Source organism: Pseudophryne corroboree, chromosome 7 (assembly GCF_028390025.1).
Source record: "Pseudophryne corroboree isolate aPseCor3 chromosome 7, aPseCor3.hap2, whole genome shotgun sequence".
In the NCBI taxonomy this organism is placed as follows: domain Eukaryota; kingdom Metazoa; phylum Chordata; class Amphibia; order Anura; family Myobatrachidae; genus Pseudophryne; species Pseudophryne corroboree.
In genome coordinates, this window is record NC_086450.1 from 135,741,379 (window position 1) to 135,764,194 (window position 22,816).

Below are 22,816 nucleotides of genomic sequence, written 5' to 3' on the forward strand. Positions count from 1 at the left end.
AAATCTATTTCTCGTAGTCCGTAGTGGATGCTGGGACTCCGTCAGGACCATGGGGATTAGCGGCTCCGCAGGATACAGGGCACAAAAATAAAAGCTTTAGGACTAGGTGGTGTGCACTGGCTCCTCCCCCTATGACCCTCCTCCAAGCCTCAGTTAGGATACTGTGCCCGGACGAGCGTACACAATAAGGAAGGATTTTGAATCCCGGGTAAGACTCATACCAGCCACACCAATCACACCGTACAACCTGTGATCTGAACCCAGTTAACAGTATGACAAACGTAGGAGCCTCTGAACAGACGGCTCACAACAATAACAACCCGATTTTTTTGTAACAATAACTATGTACAAGTATTGCAGACAATCCGCAGTTGGGATGGGCGCCCAGCATCCACTACGGACTACGAGAAATAGATTTATCGGTAAGTAAAATCTTATTTTCTCTGACGTCCTAGTGGATGCTGGGACTCCGTCAGGACCATGGGGATTATACCAAAGCTCCCAAACGGGCGGGAGAGTGCGGATGACTCTGCAGCACCGAATGAGAGAACTCCAGGTCCTCTTTAGCCAGGGTATCAAATTTGTAGAATTTTACAAACGTGTTCTCCCCCGACCACGTAGCTGCTCGGCAGAGTTGTAATGCCGAGACCCCTCGGGCAGCCGCCCAAGATGAGCCCACCTTCCTTGTGGAATGGGCCTTGATAGATTTAGGCTGTGGCAGGCCTGCCACAGAATGTGCAAGTTGAATTGTGCTACAAATCCAACGAGCAATCGTCTGCTTAGAAGCAGAAGCACCCAGCTTGTTGGGTGCATACAGTATAAACCTCGAGTCAGATTTTCTGACTCCAGCCGTCCTTGAAATATATATTTTCAATGCCCTGACAACGTCCAGCAACTTGGAATCCTCCAAATCGCTAGTAGCCGCAGGCACCACAATAGGCTGGTTCAGGTGAAACGCTGAAACCACCTTAGGCAGAAACTGAGGACGCGTCCGCAGTTCTGCCCTGTCCGAATGGAAAATCAGATATGGGCTTTTATACGATAAAGCCGCCAATTCTGACACTCTCCTGGCTGAAGCCAGGGCCAGTAGCATGGTTACTTTCCATGTAAGATATTTCAAATCCACCGATTTGAGTGGCTCAAACCAATGGGATTTGAGAAAATCCAAAACTACATTAAGATCCCACGGAGCCACTGGGGGCACAACCGGGGGCTGTATATGTAGTACTCCTTTTACAAAAGTCTGGACTTCAGGAACTGAAGCCAATTCTTTCTGGAAGAAAATCGACAGGGCCGAAATTTGAACCTTAATGGACCCTAATTTGAGGCCCATAGACAATCCTGTTTGCAGGAAATGTAGGAATCGACCCAGTTGAAATTCCTCCGTCGGGGCCTTCCTGGCCTCACACCACGCAACATATTTTCTCCAAATGCGGTGATAATGTTGTGCAGTCACCTCCTTCCTGGCTTTTACCAGGGTAGGGATGACCTCTTCCGGAATGCCTTTTTCCCTTAGAATTCGGCGTTCAACCGCCATGCCGTCAAACGCAGCCGCGGTAAGTCTTGGAATAGACACGGTCCCTGCTGAAGCAGGTCCCGTCTTAGAGGTAGAGGCCACGGATCTTCCGTGAGCATCTCCTGAAGTTCCGGGTACCAAGTTCTTCTTGGCCAATCCGGAGCCACGAGTATCGTTCTTACTCCCCTTTGCCGTATAATTCTCAGTACTTTTGGTATGAGAGGCAGAGGAGGAAACACATACACTGACTGGAACACCCACGGTGTTACCAGAGCGTCCACAGCTATTGCCTGAGGGTCTCTTGACCTGGCGCAATACCTGTCCAGTTTTTTGTTGAGGCGGGACGCCATCATATCCACCTTTGGTTTTTCCCAACGGTTCACAATCATGTGGAAGACTTCTGGATGAAGTCCCCACTCTCCCGGGTGTAGATCGTGTCTGCTGAGGAAGTCCGCTTCCCAGTTGTCCACTCCCGGAATGAACACTGCTGACAGTGCTATCACATGATCTTCCGCCCAGCGAAGAATCCTTGCAGCTTCTGCCATTGCCCTCCTGCTTCTTGTGCCGCCCTGTCTGTTTACGTGGGCGACTGCCGTGATGTTGTCCGACTGGATCAACACCGGCTGACCCTGAAGCAGGGGTTTTGCCAGGCTTAGAGCATTGTAAATCGCTCTTAGCTCCAGTATATTTATGTGAAGAGACATCTCCAGGCTTGACCACACTCCCTGGAAGTTTCTTCCCTGTGTGACCGCTCCCCAGCCTCTCAGACTGGCATCCGTGGTCACCAGGACCCAGTCCTGTATGCCGAATCTGCGGCCCTCTAACAGATGAGCACTCTGCAACCACCACAGAAGAGACACCCTTGTCCGTGGAGACAAAGTTATCCGCTGATGCATCTGCAGATGCGATCCGGACCATTTGTCCAGCAGATCCCACTGAAAAGTTCGTGCGTGGAATCTGCCGAATGGAATCGCTTCGTAAGAAGCCACCATTTTTCCCAGGACTCTTGTGCATTGATGCACAGACACTTTTCCTGGTTTTAGGAGGTTCCTGACAAGTTCGGATAACTCCCTGGCTTTCTCCTCCGGAAGAAACACCTTTTTCTGAACCGTGTCCAGAATCATTCCCAGGAACAGCAGACGTGTCGTCGGGGTCAATTGAGATTTTGGAAAATTCAGAATCCACCCGTGCTGTTGCAGCACTACTTGGGTTAGTGCTACTACGTCCTCCAGCTGTTCTCTGGACCTTGCCCTTATCAGGAGATCGTCCAAGTAAGGGATAATTAATACGCCTTTTCTTCGCAGAAGAAACATCATTTCGGCCATTACCTTGGTAAAGACCCGAGGTGCCGTGGACAATCCAAACGGCAGCGTCTGAAACTGATAATGACAGTTTTGCACCACGAACCTGAGGTACCCTTGATGTGAAGGGCAAATTGGGACATGCAGGTAAGCATCCTTGATGTCCAGGGACACCATAAAGTCCCCTTCTTCCAGATTCGCTATCACTGCTCTGAGTGACTCCATCTTGAACTTGAATTTTTGTATGTACAGGTTCAAAGATTTCAGATTTAGAATAGGTCTTACCGAGCCGTCCGGCTTCGGTACCACAAATAGTGTGGAATAATACACCTTTCCCTGTTGTAGGAGGGGTACCTTGACTATCACCTGCTGAGAATACAGCTTGTGAATGGCTTCCAATACCGTTGCCCTGTCTGAGGGAGACGTTGGCAGAGCAGACTTTAGGAACCGGCGAGGGGGAGACTTCTCGAATTCCAACCTGTAACCCTGAGATACTACCTGCAGGATCCAGGGGTCCACCTGTGAGTGAGCCCACTGTGCGCTGAAATTCTTGAGTCGACCCCCCACCGCCCCTGAGTCCGCTTGTAAAGCCCCAACGTCATGCTGAGGGCTTTGCAGAAGCCGGGGAGGGCTTCTGCTCCTGGGAGGGAGCTGCTTGGTGCACTCTCTTACCCTTTCCTTTGCCTCGGGGCAGATATGACTGTCCTTTTGCCCGCTTGTTCTTATAGGAACGAAAGGACTGCGGCTGAAAAGACGGTGTCTTTTTCTGTTGGGAGGGGACCTGAGGTAAAAAGGTGGATTTCCCGGCTGTTGCCGTGGCCACCAAATCCGATAGACCGACCCCAAATAATTCCTCCCCTTTATACGGCAATACTTCCATATGCCGTTTGGAATCCGCATCACCTGACCACTGTCGCGTCCATAAACTTCTTCTGGCAGATATGGACATCGCACTTACTCTCGATGCCAGAGTGCAAATATCCCTCTGAGCATCTCGCATATAAAGAAAAGCATCCTTTAATTGCTCTATAGTCAATAAAATACTGTCCCTATCCAGGGTATCAATATTTTCAGTCAGGGAATCCGACCAAACCACCCCAGCACTGCACATCCATGCTGAGGCGATGGCTGGTCGCAGTATAACACCAGTATGAGTGTATATACTTTTCAGGGTAGTTTCCAGCCTCCTATCAGCTGGATCCTTGAGGGCGGCCGTTTCAGGAGACGGTAACGCCACTTGTTTTGATAAGCGTGTGAGTGCCTTATCCACCCTAGGGGGTGTTTCCCAGCGCGCCCTAACCTCTGGCGGGAAAGGATATAATGCCAATAACTTCTTTGAAATTAGCAGTTTTCTATCGGGGTTAACCCACGCTTCATCACACACTTCATTCAATTCCTCTGATTCAGGAAAAACTACAGGTAGTTTTTTCAGACCCCACATAATACCCCTTTTTGTGGTACTTGCAGTATCAGAGATATGCAAAGCCTCCTTCATTGCCGTGATCATATAACGTGTGGCCCTACTGGAAAATACGTTTGTTTCTTCACCGTCGACACTAGATTCGGTGTCCGTGTCTGGGTCTGTGTCGACCGACTGAGGTAAAGGGCGTTTTACAGCCCCTGACGGTGTCTGAGACGCCTGGACAGGTACTAACTGGTTTGCCGGCCGTCTCATGTCGTCAACTGATTTTTGTAACGTGCTGACATTATCACGTAATTCCATAAACAAAGCCATCCATTCCGGTGTCGACTCCCTAGGGGGTGACATCACCATTACCGGCAATTGCTCCGCCTCCACACCAACATCGTCCTCATACATGTCGACACACACGTACCGACACACAGCAGACACACAGGGAATGCTCTTATCGAAGACAGGACCCCACTAGCCCTTTGGGGAGACAGAGGGAGAGTTTGCCAGCACACACCCAAGCGCTATAAATATATAGGAACAACCCTACAGAAGTGTTGTTTCCTTTATAGCAGCTTAATATATCAATATCGCCAAAAAAGTGCCCCCCCTCTCTGTTTTTTTACCCTGTTTCTGTAGTGCAGTGCAGGGGAGAGTCCTGGGAGCCTTCCTCGCAGCGGGGCTGTGCAGGAAAATGGAGCTGTGTGCTGAGGAGATAGGCCCCGCCCCCTATTTCGGCGGGCTCTTCTCCCAGTGTTTGTGAGACCTGGCAGGGGTTAAATACATCCATATAGCCCCAGGGGCTATATGTGATGTATTTTTAGCCAGAACAAGGTATCATTGCTGCCCAGGGCGCCCCCCCCCAGCGCCCTGCACCCTCAGTGACCGCTGGTGTGAAGTGTGCTGACAACAATGGCGCACAGCTGCAGTGCTGTGCGCTACCTCATGAAGACTGAAAAGTCTTCTGCCGCCGGTTTCTGGACCTCTTCACTTTTCGGCATCTGCAAGGGGGTCGGCGGCGCGGCTCCGGGACCGGACTCCATGGCTGGGCCTGTGTTCGATCCCTCTGGAGCTAATGGTGTCCAGTAGCCTAAGAAGCCAATCCATCCTGCACGCAGGTGAGTTCACTTCTTCTCCCCTAAGTCCCTCGTTGCAGTGAGCCTGTTGCCAGCAGGACTCACTGAAAATAAAAAACCTAATAACTTTTTCTAAGCAGCTCTTTAGGAGAGCCACCTAGATTGCACCCTGCTCGGACGGGCACAAAAACCTAACTGAGGCTTGGAGGAGGGTCATAGGGGGAGGAGCCAGTGCACACCACCTAGTCCTAAAGCTTTTATTTTTGTGCCCTGTCTCCTGCGGAGCCGCTAATCCCCATGGTCCTGACGGAGTCCCAGCATCCACTAGGACGTCAGAGAAATACTTAAACTCATTCACTAGGCCATTAACCATACTACACCAATGTACATCGCTTCACTTATCTCAAAATATCTCCCAACCTGATCTCTTCGCTCTTCACAAGATCTGCGTCTCTCATCCACACTCATTACTCGCTCCCACTCACGATTGCAGGACTTTCTTCGGGCTGCACCCACTCTGTGGAATGCCCTACCATGCACAATAAGACTCTCCTCTAGTCTCCAAACCTTCAAGCGTTCCCTGAAAACGCACCTCTTCAGACAAGCTTATCAAATTCCAGAACCGCCCACATAACTTTCATAAACTTTCCTATCAAATTGCATCCACTCTGCACAGTCCTCACATGTCTTCTCATTCTTCACTTTCCCTTCCTCCCGACCCCGGTTCATCACTGCTGTGTGACCATATCATACAGCCCACCAAGAACCTTTGCAATCTGGTGGACAACTATGCAATAGATAGCACCTATCCTTGTGTATCCATGCCTATTTCCCTATAGATTGTAAGCTTGCGAGAAGGGCCTTCCTACCTCTATGACTGTTTGTTATTACCCAGTTTTGTTATATCATTGTTATTTCCAATTGTAAAGCGCAACGGAATTTGCTGCGCTATATAAGAAACTGGAAATAAATAAATAAATAAATAAATAAAGTTTAGCATAGCAGGAATGTGTTTGTTACCCCAGCAAGGGCAGCCATTCAAATTACAGCCCGGTGATCAGATGCATGGGCTTAGGTCACAGGGAGGATGTAGTAGGAGTCATACAGCAACCAGCAGAGCTTCCAGTAAAAGAATCCATCTTTACACGACTACGACTTCTTTCATCGCACAAAATGAATGACCTTCGTTTGACCAACAACAAAATCTGGACAAGCCACATCTAGGGATCCACACATAGCACAGCAAGAACAATGAAGCACGCTTATTTTTATCTGACCATAGGCAGCAACGTCAGGTAACTAACTCCTTACATCAGAATAATCATTTACTGAGAATACTGAGATACTGCAGAGTGCTGCCCAGTCTGACTGTATAAAGTACAAGCAATATTATATCATTACGGTTACACAATACAAGATTAATGGAATGTTGCGGGAGAACTTAGACAATGCAAAATTGAAAATGAAGTAAATCTATCAGCCTGTCATAGCCATTCAGAAAGGCATTATGGGAAAACAGACTTTTACAGCCAAAACAAACACAAGAACGTCATCTTCTGCTTTGCCAGCCCTTCCTCCAAAGTTATACTAATACAGCAGCAGGTTAAAGTCCACACAGCAGAACAATAAAGAATGAGATAGTGATCCGTGTCCTTTACTGGCTTCCTCACAGAAACATTCATAAAGGTTTTATGGCTACATGTGTGCTACATACTAAGAGAGGATACAGTATTACAACATTCATTTCCTTTTGTACAGACTTCTTTCGTAAAATAGGGCCACATATAAATACACGTACAAGATCCTTTAAACTATAGCAAAATCTAAAAAGCCACCTATGGACAGCTTGTTCCTGTGCCCCTAACCCAGTGGAGCAGCAGCAGTAACCCGGATGTGATATCTATATACGACGCAGTAACTCAGGACCATACTGTATGTCTGATTCTACGGTCTGCGACTACAGCTACCTGTTTAGTAGAAACTTGTTTTTTTTATTGAAAGTTGTGAAAGCAAAATAGTAGAGATGTACTATGATAAAACAGAATCCATACAGATATCATGTAAAGAAAGTACAGATAATGACACACAGTCCCAAACACAGTAAAATCAACAGATACCCAAAACAGTAAGGGAAAAATACCCCAAAAAATAGGAAAAGGGAGGAAGTGCCAGCCGGTGTAATCCTCAGCTAACCAAGATATAGATGTATAGAAAAAGAAAGAAAAGTTAGACAGTAACTAAGGGAGGTTTGGCCTCAAAATACGACATCCAAGGTGACTACACTTTCACAATATGTTTCTGGGCTACATGCAGGTGATGAGTACCATACAATAGGTTGACTAGTTCGTATTAAATGTTGCAGACACGGCAGGAGGCGAGGTCACCTTCTCATGTGAAGTGATTGGGGCAGTACGGATGGTGTAATGCAGTGGTTCTCAAACTGTGTGCCGTGTCTCCCTGGGGTGCCTCGGGACACTTGCAGGGGTGCCTTGGATTGTTGGCCCAGGACCAATTCATATTATATATGGTCAATGTAATAGGCAAAACCAGAGCTGGTGGCTGCCAATCATAAATCATATGTGGACAAACAGAAGAAAATCCTATCCCTCACCACTTAACGGAACCTAAGGATAACATATAAACACACTTTAATTTAATTCCCCCCCCCCTAAATTTCTCTATAAGAAACGTTTGGCCTAGGGGTGCTGTGAAACAAATTCTGATACTCTAGGGCACTGTGACTCAAAAATGTTTAGGAACCACTAGTGTAGTGGTTAGCATTACTGCCTCACAATTCCCACCATGGCTCTAACTGTGTGGAGTTGCCTGCCCAAATGAAGTCAGGCACCATAACAGTTACATTACGGCCAAACCAATATAGTAAGAGGCCAGCAATCTTGGTAAATTGGTAGCACCGAGTTGCGAATAAGTCTTAGGCAGATGCCTAAATTCTTGATCTTATGTGGCTGCCATATAAATTCATAGCTAGCCTGCAATGATCGGAGAGCATACAGAGGAATGTTCAGGTCCAGTATTTCTGATTTGTTTGTGTTGATTTCATAGTCTGAAAGGGAACTGTGAGCTTCAATGTGCCAAAATAAATGTGGAAGAGAAATAGGAGGATTAGGGATGGCCATGATGTGCCATTCTAGGGGTGACACATAATGACCCGGGTTTTAGTTTTTCCTCACACACCATAGAAGTGGGCAGGAAAATTAGCGGTGTTATGGGTTCAGTAATGGGAAAATGTGTGTGCAGAAAATTGCAGCGATATTCTGCAGAACATTGCACGTAACCGAATCAGGCCCAATGTCCCAAACTGAACACTTTCTTGTACTTATTTATGTAATTTGCGGGTTGTAATTATGCATTTATGTTAATTTGTGTTCCTGTCTGTATCTGTCTAAATTGTTCACCTTCTACCCATGTAATCCTGTTGCATGTTCTATGTTTTGAAACTCACTGTGGAACCCTTGTGAAAGCTTATAAATAAAAAGAAAAATTTTAATTTATTACATGCATATATAAACATACCTTCACTTGTGTTGCTATCAAAGTTAATATGTGGGTCATTTATGAGCTTCAATATGAAAATAAGATACACATACTGAAATTAGAGATAGGAACATATTTGGAAGTATTTCAAACAGCTAAAAATTCCATTGACTTGACACAAGGAAACGTCCTACAAACTATACTAATGGTGGTACTGTACCCTGTGAGATTGCCAAACGCTTCCTCCTACCTCACCCATCTGCTCGTGGAGAAACTGCTGCCTTTGAGGCACCCAAGCCGGGTCCAGCATACTACGTCACTGGTCATGATGTCGACAATGTCTTTTTCGTGCAATTCGATCGGGAACCCTATTGCTAACTCTAAACAAATGTCGACATTCCATATGTCATAAGTCACTGTATCCCCCCCAAGCCCATATCTGGCGGTTTATCCCCTATTGTACAGTGATTCATAATTTACAGTGCTGGAAAATCAATGGAGACCTTTTTCTCCCCCTACAACCTCAGCCAATTATCTGTAAAGCTGGCATTCTAGATTTTGATTGCAGCGATGAGTTTCTTTAGAAAGCACTGGAAGAATCAACTCCCTCCATCGCTTTCTGCCTTGTAACAAATCCGGCAGGTTGCTGTTATGGAGGAACTCCTATTACCTGCACATATCAGGCCACACATTCATCCAGGGTTGGGAACACATGGCTATCTGTTGTACAAGTTTGCTCTGTTTCATGGTTTTTTTTTCATTTAGGGGCAGGTGTACTACTAAGCCTTGCGGCTGGGATGTAATGCAGTCCGAGTTTGGCAGCCGCGCGGGATGCCGGCCAAAGTCATACTTTTTTTTTTTTTTTTTTTAAAGGTGCAATAACTTACAAGGCAAAACTATACATCGCAAGTGATTGCCCCTTTAAACAAATGTCCGAGTTCAGCCAGCATCCTGCACGGCCGCCGGACTCGGGCGGCATTACAACCCGCCGTTTGAGAGAGATAAAGTACCAATCAGCTGCTGTCATTTTTCAAACACAGCCTGTAACGTGGCAGTTAGGAGCTGATTGAATGGTACTTTATCTCACTCCACTTTATCTCTCTCCGTGGCTTAGTACATCTTCCCCCCTGATGTTTGTAACAGCCAAAATCAAGACTTATAAAATAGAATGATATTACAAACCACGGGTACATTATAAGAGCTGTAAGTGCAGCATACCTGGAGACTTCTTGTGGCGCTGCTGCATGGCGTATGACTGGCGAGGAAGCAGCGGTGATGATGGCAAGGATACAGAAACTCCCTTTGTGAAGCCCATTTTGTATAAGTCATCTTGTATGCATGTGTTGCTGTTTGGATATCCCACATTGTGACCAGTGAATAAAATGTTGTGTGTGTGTTCTTCGGCTAGAAAGAAAAAAAGAAATGGGAAAAAAAAAAAGAAAAGTGAACAAGTTTACATACTAAATAGACATCACATCCACCTTGAAGAATTTCTATAACTAAATTCAATACACATTACAATGAAGAGAGTAATTTACTCACTGCATCTTGTACACATACAGGTCTGCAATGCTGTAATGGAGATGTCACTCACAGGTAGCGATTCAATTAGCGTTCTCTGTATGAGCATTATTAGTGTGGTAATGTGAACAAAAAAGTTTTGAATAGAAAACTCTATATATGTCTGCAAGGTCTGCATTCTGATACAGCGTAATTACAGCACCACCTCCAGGCAGGGGAAGCTGCCCTCACAACTAATAGGTTAAGAAAAGGAAAAGTTTTATTGTCAATGAATGAGAGTCGCAGAGTGTTGTTACATGAATCTTAATATAAGTGTCAGTGTATCGGGCACAGTTCACTCATCCACAGGCTGCTCGGCTCTCAGCTTGGCCCGTGGGCAAATGTTACTGTCAGTTTATGTAATGCAATAATGACAGTGACCAACAAGAGATAGGACAGAAGGCAATGAGGAGATGAACAAGACCATGCACATACAGAGCAGTGCTGTGTAACAATTCACTCAGATAGGGCTCATTCACACGTGTGTTGCAAAAAATGGTCACAAACATGAAAGAACATTAGAAGTTTTAGCCATGCGGTTTATTGCTCCTTTTGTGTGTTGCGCTTCCAACAATACAGTCTATAATACTGGCAGCGTGTGTTAAGAAGAGATAGAGCATGTTTCCTTCAAAATCTTAAACACAGAGATAACATTACCCTGGAATATAGAATTAGCTGCAACGCAGGGCCCTATTCAATTAGAGCCCGCATGCTGCACCTAAAATGGATACTCTGTTCAACCGCCTCCTGAGGCACAACAGAAATCTACATTAAGTTGGCCTTTCTGCCCTTATCAAACAGGTTAACCCACAGCTCCGGGTACTTATCCTGGAACCTTAGCTGCAGAATTACCATGCCAAGAAAAGGAGTTGTAATTGAATAGCTCCGGGCGTAAAAGTCTAAGACTACAACCCCTATTACTGCGCAGTAAGCTATTGAGTCTAATTAAATCTAGCACAAAATGTGCTTGCCATGCATTTATTAACATGTGAAAAGCAGACAGGAATGTAGATAGGCCTGAACCAGCTCTTAGGTAATTCCCCTGCATGGTAACAGATGCGCTAGTCCCCGGGCTCTTTAAAGGACAAACAATCCAAGACACTGAAATATACACAGAGGAATCTTGAACTGCACCACTCCGTATCACTAACGTCTAAAGAAAGCAGAGAAATCACAGAAAGCAGAAGAACATTTAGGTGCTATATATAATGCGATATGTTGTCTAGTACATCACTTTACCGTCGCCTCTGAGCACGCAAGTCAGAGTCCTTACGCTTTCCCCCAAGGAAACAAATATTATTATGCACACATTTTGTTATAGATATAGCTGCAGCGTTACCAAATATCATGTTGCGTTGTCACACATGTTTCAGTTTTTATTTTATTTACATCTTTGGTTTATTTAGCTACAAATCACACAAAGTTAATTTCCATTTTACTTGTCTTATATTAAATATGAAATGTATTGTATTTCTAAAAAACCCAGATACACAGGCTTTGAATACAAAAGGACGATTTGAAAGCGGACAACAGGTATAATAAACATGTGACAAAAACGGAGAAGAGACACAGGTCTACTTGGCACTTAATTAGGGATCTAATTGGCGGGATGTAATGATATCTGAGATAGCCGGAGGTGCAGGATGCCGGCCGATCTCAGACGTGTTTTTAAAGGGGCAATGACTTACAGGGAAAAACCATGCCTTGTAAGTGATTGGCCCCTTAAAAAAAACTTCCGAAATCGGCCGGCATCCCGCACCCCAGATGATCTCAGACTCCATTACATCCCGCACAATGTGTCCCAAGATAAGTAAGTTTTTATTTTTGTTTTTATTACTGTATATTCAGTCTCTTGATGTCCTCATATTGCCCCATATGCGGTAATAACGTCATGCACTTGCTTTACAGCATGTGATACACAACAGTATGAGTATGCATGGAGTGCATTCTACAGACCGAGCAGATGTTTGGCCATGTGTGCCTTTGGACTCTCACAGAATACAAACTGGATCAGTCCCCTAATAGTGTCACATACTCAGAGGAGGATCAGCAATGGAAAAAATATTCCACGTACCCTGGTCAGATACAAAGTCAGACTTATACCCCTTTTCCATCTATGAGCACAGGTCGCAGCCGGGAGCCTTTCACATCAGCAGTCATCAACCCGGCATATTGCCGGGCTGGTGACGCTGCTAGTGACGCGGCAGGGGCGGCGCTGGGAGATCACATTATCTCCCAGTGCCGCCCATCCATACAGTGTAAACGGGAGCCGTGTCGCATCGACACGGCTCCCGTTTACACTACAACCCTACCCGGATCATTCCCATGTCCTACCCAGGTAGTTACCCGGGTAGGATTCACGGATCACTTGATCCGGGTTTTTGCGGGGGGACCCTTTTCCACTTGCAAAAAACACCGATAAATGCGTGCCCCCGTGCACTTTCCCGTGTTTTTTGAGCTAGTGGAAAAGGGGTATAAGGGACACATGGCATCTGAAAAACATAGGATTTGAATAGCAATTGGTCTCAAGTTCAGCTAAGGTAATGAAGAAGTCATGGTGCGGGTTACGATCGTTCGATCGACACAACTTAGGTCGACACTCATTAGGTCGACAATGCCATTAGGTTGACACGGCTGTTAGGTCAACATGTACTAGGTCGACATGTCAAAAGGTTGACATGAGTTTGTTTGGGGGTTTTTTTATTAATTTTTGGGATTTTTTCATACTTCACGATCCACGTGGACTACGATCGAACGGTAATCTGTGCCGAGCGAAGCGTCAGTGGAGCAAGGCACCTTACCCGATATATGGCGAGCGAAGCGAGCCATGCGAGGGGACACGGTGCACTAATTTGCGTTTCCCCTCACTTTACGGAGAAAACGACACCAAAAACAGTCAAAAACCTCATGTCGACCTTTTGACCTGTCGACCTAGTACATATCAACCTAATGACCATGCCGACCTATTGTCCCTTTCGACCTAATGCATGTCGACCTAATGACTGTCGACCTAAGTTGTGTCTATCCAACGACCCATACCCCATGCTGAACATTCAACCTACTATAGTACTATAGACCCCTGGCAGAAATCATGCTACAGTCAGTACTGGGATATATTGGAAGATATGCCTCACTGCAGGTACCTGCTCTCAACTTGCACTAGCAATCCATACAGTTAGTTCTAGTACACAAAGGGGGACATCTTTATATACACAAATGCTCCACTCAGTAATTCAGCTGTATAGTCAGTAAGTTGCAGGTTATAGATGCTAATAATTAAACTATAAATTCCACATAAGGAGCTAGCCAGCGAGAAAGAAAATGATTTGGAAAGACTTCCTTTAGTAACACTTCATAAGCAGCCACAATCTGATTTCCTGAAGAGATCAGTAGTAGCCTCCACCACCCTTTAGCTAAGCTCTGGCTTTCATAGGTACAAACTAACAGGGTTACCATTCCTATAGGACAGTAACAAGCAGGGAGGGGAATAGAAATGTTCACACACTTTGAGCAAAAAAGAGGAAGCAAATTGGAGATCAGAAATCCATTTGTGTAGAGTGGCTTATTCAACCAGGTATGGGTCAGTAAGTCGACCACACTTAGGTTGACATGGTCACTAGGTCAACATGTACTAGGTCGACATGAGGTTGTTGTTTTTTTTTTTTGTGTCATTTACTTTGAAAAGTGCCGGGGAACCCCAATTAGTGCACCGTGTCCTCTCGTATGGCTCGCTTCGCTCGCCATGTTTCTGGCAAGGTGCCTCACTCTGCTACTGCTGCGCTCGGCGCAGGTTAACGTTCCCAATCGTAGTCCACGTAGATCGTAAAGTATGAGAAAGTTCAAAAAATTAAGATGAAAAAAAATATAAGATTTTAAACCTACGGTAAATCTTTTTCTCCTAGTCCGTAGAGGATACTGGGGACTCCGCAAGGACCATGGGGTATAGACGGACTCCGCAGGAGACATGGGCACTCTAAAGACTTTAGATGGGTGTGCACTGGCTCCTCCCTCTATGCCCCTCCTCCAGACCTCAGTTACAGAACTGTGCCCAGAGGAGACGGACAGTACGAGGAAAGGATTTTTGTTAATCTAAGGGCAAGATTCATACCAGCCTACACCATCCACACCGTATAACATGGAATATACGCAACCAGTTAACAGTATGAACAAAACAGCATCAGCCAAAGACTGATCTTAACTGTAACATAACCCTTATGCAAGCAATAACTATATACAAGTCTTGCAGAATTTAGTCCGCACTGGGACGGGCACCCAGCATCCTCTACGGACTAGGAGAAAAAGATTTACCGGTAGGTTTAAAATCTTATTTTCTCTTACGTCCTAGAGGATGCTGGGGACTCCGTAAGGACCATGGGGATTATACCAAAGCTCCAGACCGGGCGGGAGAGTGCTGATGACTCTGCAGCACCGATCGAGCAAACATGAGGTCCTCATCAGCCAGGGTATCAAACTTGTAGAATTTTGCAAAAGTGTTTGACCCCGACCAAGTAGCTGCTCGGCAAAGCTGTAAAGCCGAGACGCCTCGGGCAGCCGCCCAAGAAGAGCCCACCTTCCTAGTGGAATGGGCCTTTACCGAATTTGGTAACGGCAATCCAGCCGTAGAATGAGCCTGCTGGATCGTGTTACAGATCCAGCGAGCAATAGTCTGCTTAGAAACAGGAGCGCCAACTTTGTTGGCCGCATACAGGACAAACAGTGCCTCTGTTTTCCGAACTCGAGCCGTCCTGGCTACATAAATTTTTTTGGCCCTGACTACATCAAGGGACTTGGAATCCTGCAAGTCCCCCGTAGCCACAGGCACCACAATAGGTTGGTTCATATGAAATGACGAAACCCCCTTAGGCAGAAATTGAGGACGAGTTCTCAACTCTGCTCGAGCCACATAGAAAATCAGATTGGGGCTCTTGTGAGACAAAGCCGCCAATTCGGACACCCGCCTTGCAGATGCCAAGGCCAGCAACATGACCACTTTCCAACCGTATGAAGAGGTTCAAACCAGTGTGATTTTAGGAACTGTAACACCACGTTAAGGTCCCATGGTGCCACTGGGGGCACAAAAGGAGGCTGGATGTGCAGCACTCCCTTCACAAAAGTCTGGACTTCTGGGAGAGAAGCCAATTCCTTCTGAAAGAATATTGATAGGGCCGAAATCTGTACCTTAATGGAGCCTAACTTTAGGCCCATATCCACTCCTGTTTGTAGAAAGTGGAGAAAACGGCCCAGGTGGAAATCTTCCGTAGGAGCATTCTTGGCTTCACACCAAGATACTTCCTCCAGGTACGGTGATAATGTTTCGAGGTCACCTCCTTCCTAGCCTTTATAAGAGTAGGGATGACTTCCTCCGGAATACCTTTCCCAGCTAGGATTCGGTGTTCAACCGCCATGCCGTCAAACGTAACCGCGGTAAGTCTTGGAACACGCAGGGCCCCTGCTGCAACAGGTCCTCCCTGAGAGGAAGAGGCCACGGATCTTCTGTGAGCATTTCCTGAAGATCTGAATACCAGGGCCTTCGAGGCCAATCTGTAACAATGAGTATTGTCTGCACTCTTTTTCGTCTTATGATTCTCAATATTTTTGGGATGAGTGGAAGAGGAGGGAACACACAGACCGACTGAAACACCCATGGTGTCACCAGGGCGTCTACCGCTACTGCCTGAGGGTCCCTTGACCTGGCACAATACCTCCGAAACTTCTTGTTGAGGCGTGATGCCATCATGTCTATTTGAGGAAGTCCCCAACGACTTGTTATCTCTGCAAAAACTTCTTGATGAAGTCCCCACTCTCCTGGATGGAGATCGTGTCTGCTGAGGAAGTCTGCTTCCCAGTTGTCCACTCCCGGAATGAAGACTGCTGACAGAGCGCTTACGTGATTTTCCGCCCAGTGAAGAATCCTGGTGGCTTCCGCCATTGCCACTCTGCTCCTTGTCCCGCCTTGGCGGTTTACATGAGCCACGGCTGTGACGTTGTCTGATTGAATCAGCACCGGTAGGCCGCGAAGAAGATTCTCCGCTTGTTGTAGGCCGTTGTATATGGCCCTCAATTCCAGCACGTTGATGTGTAGACAAGCCTCCTGGCTTGACCATAGTCCCTGAAAATGTCTTCCTTGTGTCACTGCTCCCCCATCCTCGGAGGCTCGCGTCCGTGGTCACCAGAACCCAGTCTTGAATGCCGAACCTGCGACCCTCTAGAAGGTGAGCACTCTGCAGCCACCACAGGAGAGACACCCTGGCCCTGGGGGACAGGCTTATTTTCTGATGTATTTGTAGATGGGACCCCGACCACTTGTCCAGAAGGTCCCACTGAAATGTCCTCGCATTGAACCTGCCGAAGGGGATGGCCTCGTAGGCCGCCACCATTTTTCCCAGGACTCGAGTGCAGTGATGAACTGACACTCTTTTTGGTTTTAGCAGGTCTCTGACCATGTTCTGGAGTTCCTGGGCTTTTTCCATTGGGAGATAAACCCTCTTCTGTTCCGTGTCCAGAATCATGCCTAAGAATGATAGCCACGTCGTTGGAGTCAACTGTGACTTTGGTAGATTTAGGATCCAGCCGTGTTGCTGCAGCACTCTCAGGGAGAGCGACACGCTCGTCAGCAACTGATCTCTCGATCTCGCTTTATCAGGAGATCGTCCAAGTATGGGATAATTGTGACTCCTTGCCTGCGCAGGAGCACCATAATTTCCATTACCTTGGTGAAAATCCTCGGGGCCGTGGAAAGCCCAAACGGCAACGTCTGAAACTGGTAATGACAGTCCTGTACAGTGAATCTCAGGTACGCCTGATGAGGGGGATAAATGGGGACATGAAGGTATGCATCCTTTATGTCTAGTGATACCATAAAATCCCCCCCTTCCAGGCTGGAGATCACTGCCCGGAGAGATTCCATCTTGAATTTGAACTTTTTCAAGTACAGGTTTAGGAATTTTAGATTCAGAATGGGTCTGACCGAGCCATCCGGTTTCGGGACCACAAATAGGGTTGAATAATACCCTTCCCCTGTTGGAGTAGGGAAACCTTGATAATCACTTGCTGTTTACACAGCTTTTGTATTGCAGCTAAAACTATTTCCCTCTCTGGGGGAGAAGCTGGCAAAGCCGACTTGAAAAATCGGCGAGGAGGCACCTATTCGAATTCCAGTTTGTAGCCTTGGGATACAATTTCTATCGCCCAAGGATCCACGTCTGACAGAACCCAGACCTGGCTGAAGAGTCGTAGACGTGCCCCCACCGGCGCAGACTCCCTCAGTGGAGCCCCAGCGTCATGTGGTGGATTTTGTAGAAGCCGGGGAGGACTTCTGTTCCTGGGAACCAGCTGTAGCAGGCATTCTTTTCTCTCTACCCTTACCTCTGGCGAGGAAGGAAGAGCCCCGATCTCTTCTGGACTTATGCGACCGAAAGGACTGCATCTGATATTGTGGTGTTTTCTTTTGCTGTGGGGGAACATAAGGCAAAAAAGAAGATTTACCCGCTGTAGCTGTGGAAACCAGGTCCGCGAGGCCCTCCCCAAATAAAACCTCACCCTTGTAAGGTAACACTTCCATATGTCTCTTTGAATCGACATCACCCGTCCATTGGCGGGTCCACAGGGCTCGCTTAGCAGAAATTGCCATGGCGTTGGCTCTTGAACCCAACGTCTCTCGCAGCGTCTCTCATATATAAGGCTGTGTCTTTAATATGACCCAAGGTCAATAAAATGCTATCCTTATCTAGGGTGTCAATGTCAGATGACAAGTTATCTGCCCATGCTGCTATCGCACTACATACCCATGCAGACGCTACTGCCGGTCTGAGCAAGGCACCAGTATGTGTATAAATTGATTTCAAGGTAGTCTCCTGCCTGCAATCAGCAGGATCCTTGAGGTCTGCCGTGTCTGGAAATGGTAGCGCCACCTTTTTGGACAAGCGCGTCAAAGCCTTGTCCACCCTGGGCGAGGATTCCCACCGTAACCTGTCCTGTGCGGGGAAAGGATACGCCATAAGAATTCTCTTGGGAATCTGCAGTTTCTTGTCTGGAGTTTCCCAAGCCTTTTCAAATAAAGCGTTCAGCTCATGAGATGGGGGAAAAGTTACCTCAGGTTTCTTCTCCTTAAACATGCATACCCTCGTGTCAGGGACAGAGGGGTCCTCTGTGATATGCAAAACATCTTTTATTGCAATAATCATATAACGAATACTTTTGGCCACCCTCGGGTGTAACCTCGCATCATCGTAGCCCACACTGGAGTCATAATCCGTGTCGGTATCAGCTACCTGGGACAGGGGACGTTTCTGAGACCCTGAAGGGCCCTGTGACACAGTCAAAGCCATGGATTGACTCCCTGCTTTTTCTCTGGACTCTGCTTTGTCCAATCTTTTATGTAATAAAGACACATTTGCATTTAAAACATTCCACATATCCAACCAATCAGGTGTCGGCGTCGCCGACAAAGACACCACAATCATCTGCTCTACCTCCTCCTTAGATGAGCCTTCCGCTTCAGACATGCCGACACCCCCACACACTCTGGGATATATATATATATCTATCTATCTATCTATATATATATATATATATATATATATATATATATATATATATATATATATATATGGAAACAGTCCCCCAATAAGGCCCTTTGGAGAGACAGAGAGAGAGTGTGCCAGCACACACCCAGCGCCACTGGACACTGGAACAAAATCCCAGTCAGTACAGCGCTTTTATCAATAATACACTCACTGCGCCAAATAAATGCCCCCCCCCCTCCTTTTTGCCCTCTGTACTTGTGTTCAGCAGGGGAGAGTCCGGGGAGCAGCTTCTCTGCAGCGTGCCGTGGAGAAAATGGCGCTGGTTAGTGCTGGAGGATCAAGCTCCGCCCCCTCAACGGCGGGCTTCGGTCCCGCTCAAATTCTTTATACTGGCGGGGGTTTATGTAATATACTGCCTCCGCAGTATCTATATATGTCAGCGAGTGTCCCTTGAGGTTTATAATTGCTGCCCAGGGCGCCCCCCCCTGCGCCCTGCACCCATACAGTGCCGTCAGTGTGTGTGAATGTGGGAGCAATGGCGCGCAGCGTTAGCGCTGCGCGGTACCTCAGTGAAGATCTGAAGTCTTCTGCCGCCTTTGAAGTCTTCTTTCTTCTTATACTCACCCGGCTTCTATCTTCCGGCTCTGTGAGGAGGACGGCAGCGCAGCTCCGGGACGAACAGCGAGGATGAGACCTGTGTTCCGACCCTCTGGAGCTAATGGTGTCCAGTAGCCTAAGAAGCAGAGCCTATCATTTAAGTAGGTCTGCTTCTCTCCCCTCAGTCCCACGATGCAGGGAGCCTGTTGCCAGCAGTGCTCCCTGAAAATAAAAAACCTAACAAAAGTCTTTTTCAGAGAAACTCAGGAGAGCTCCCCTGTAGTGCATCCAGTCTCCTCTGGGTACAGGATCTAACTGAGGTCTGGAGGAGGGGCATAGAGGGAGGAGCCAGTGCACACCCATCTAAAGTCTTTAGAGTGCCCATGTCTCCTGCGGAGCCCGTCTATACCCCATGGTCCTTACAGAGTCCCCAGCATCCTCTAGGACGTAAGAGAAATGTGAAAAACTCATGTCGACCTAGTACATGTTGACCTAGTGACCATGTCGACCTAATGCATGTCAACCAATAGTGGTCGACCTAATGACTGTTGACCTAAGTGTTATTGACCTAATGACCGTATCCCATTCAATCTAGAATTCACACATTAGTGGAAAACATTTCCTCTGAACTTAGAAATAATGGTGAAAGACTTACAGGGCTTAACTGGAAAAAGCGTGGCAATAGCTAGCACGTAACGTAAAATTCTCTCACCGTGTTTACTTTGGCTTCACAAAGATGTTTCCAAAACAATCCTTTTGCCCAACTATGCTGATGTAATATAGGTTGCTGTTATTGGCAAGGAACAGTGATTATAACGTTGGGGAGAGTGGTTACTATAAAGGCTAATCACTAAATGGCATGGTCAGAAATGTGTACTTTATTTTTAATTATAATTGTAATACTATTATCCAAATGACTGAAACAGAAAATCGTTTTTCAACAGTATGTTCCATAGAATAAAACTATAAATACTCAAATACAAGATCAGCTTCATTTCAAAAGAAAAACAAAACCATTCACCAGCCCTGTCTGACCTGGCAGCATACACTGTCGTCAGTAGTAACCAATATTTTTACTGTAGTTAAAAACAGAACATCACTACTGATGGTCAAGCAATCAACTCACAATGTTTTCATTCCAATTACCCTACTACTGGAAAGGATAACTCAATTGAAGCTTGGAGTCTAGAGTTACAATGTATACTTGGAAGTCAAACATAAACACAGTCTGATTATATGGATCAACCAGCTGTAGATATGATGTATAAAGCAGGAGGAACTTCAATGGTTTTAATGAAAGACTTCGCACATGGTACAGTTTGCTTTATCAGAAATCCATCCACTCTAAGCCATAATATATCCAGGAAATAGACACGGAATCCCTAAATGGTATACAATTATAACCTAGTGCTCATTACTAAGACTTGAAGTTGCCTTACTTTAAACAGTCGAAATGTTTAAAATACTTTCGGATTTATGGCGGGATGCATTCAAGGTAAAAAAGTGGTCAAACCTCCGAAATAGCCTCTCTCCGATGTTTACCCGCATTTCTTATATGCGCCAAGATGGATCCGGTAGGCAGCAGCACCATCTGTAGATGGCGATACCTAATAGAAGCAAATGGGCTTTTTTTTGCAATGTGCACTGAGAGGGATGCAACTGGATTCCCCCCCCAGTGATCCCTGCAGCGTGCGCATCATCCAACATGTGCAGAAGGACTCCCGGTCATAAACCTGGAAGTCCTTGTATTGCACAGTACAGCTCCTATAGGGAGAGCTGTCATCCATGATCTTTTTTCAAGCATACGACGTTACAAAATGCCTCTATGTTTACAATTAGTGGCAAAATGCATCTCATACAAAATGCGACACCTGATGCATCCTTCCCTTAGTGATACCATTTTTAATACCCTTTTACATTTCCAATGCCGGATTCCACCCGGGAATTGGAAATTGGTCCTTCCCGGGTGGGATCCGGCATTGGACCCCAACACAGCAGGCTTCCCGACCTGGCAATATGCCGGGTCGGGTTGCCATAGCGGAGGGGGGCGAAGCTGGCAGCGGGGGTGGAGGCGGCGCTGGGAGATGAGCTCATCCCCAGGCCGCCTTTCCCTATGTAGTGAACGGGTCCCGTTCACACTGCAACTGACCCGGTATTCAACCCGTGAATAACCCTTCTTATTACCCGGTGTGAATTACCAAGTCAGGCGACCCGGGATTTCTGCATAGGCCGTTTCACAATCGTACAGTGACCCATGTCGACCCGGCAATATGCCGGGTCGATACCGGGTTATTTTTGCGATGTGAAAGGCGTATTAGACTAACATGATGGCAATTGTATGGTGAAGTTGTTCATCATGTATTGTGGATTTCTTTTTGCTTGGTCAGTAATTATCCCACCTGCTTCCACAGACAGAAATCCTCAGAACATGACCTGTTGGGAAAATTTGAGGGTTGAGGTTGAGAAGCACTAGTATAGTGCTACACAGGGCCAACAAGATATACAGAGGGTGGGGGTGAAACTAGGGGGTGTGGCCAAATCTGGGAGACATGGCCACACCCACTTAAATAAATGAAATACCGCTACTACTATGCACTCCCTGCAAAACATTGCATTTCTCCACCTTCCAGAGCTGGACCGGGCCCCACAGACAAACCTGGGGCCAGTCAAAACGACATTGCTATTTGCTGCCTAAAACAGAGGTGGGCAACCTGTGGCACCCCATATCTTGAGAAACTACACATCCCAACATGCCTTGCCAGTGTTTTGCTGTTGAAGAATGCTAAAACTGTGGGCAGGACATGCTGGGATGTGTAGTTGCAAAGCACTGTCCAGGTTATAAGGGCATTTTGACAATAAACTGGGCCATTCCTATACGCGATACTGTAACAAACCTGTAGCTTCAGTTTTTAACACAGGCTGACCAGTTATTATAGCTTTTCCTGATAGGTTTCATAAAAAAATAATATAGGCTCTTACTACAAAGAGTTGCGCTGAAATATCCAGTAAAAGTTTCCTTAATGTCCTGTGCGTGACATGGGATGGCCCAATTACATGTTAGTTTACATAGTAAATGTTTGTAGTACAGATCTGTAAGAAATCAACTGTCTGCAGTCATCACCATCACAGCACGCTGCGCTCATTTGCGCCATTCAGTTTTTTCAAACCTTTGTACATGATCATTTAAATAATAATAATGATGATGATAAAAAGTTAAATGCAGGACACCCTCTCTTCTTATGCGTTAGGGAACACTACTAGGGAATAGATTGTATTAGTAAAAGTGCAATGGGGAAAAAAAATACATGAAAACACTAAAATGCATCTAAAATGCA

General features: G+C 46.3%; 1 protein-coding gene across 6 annotated transcripts in view; it reads right to left on the reverse strand.

Moving 5' to 3' along the window:
* The window catches only part of TANC1 (tetratricopeptide repeat, ankyrin repeat and coiled-coil containing 1), a 426,026-nt gene that overhangs the window by 167,736 nt on the left and 235,474 nt on the right, over positions 1–22,816 (reverse strand). For all 6 annotated transcript variants that reach the window (XM_063933681.1, XM_063933684.1, XM_063933679.1 and 3 more), the window contains exon 3: positions 10,018–10,203. In XM_063933681.1, coding sequence (XP_063789751.1) covers positions 10,018–10,203 — 186 coding nt within the window. The remainder of the gene's footprint in view (positions 1–10,017; positions 10,204–22,816) is intronic.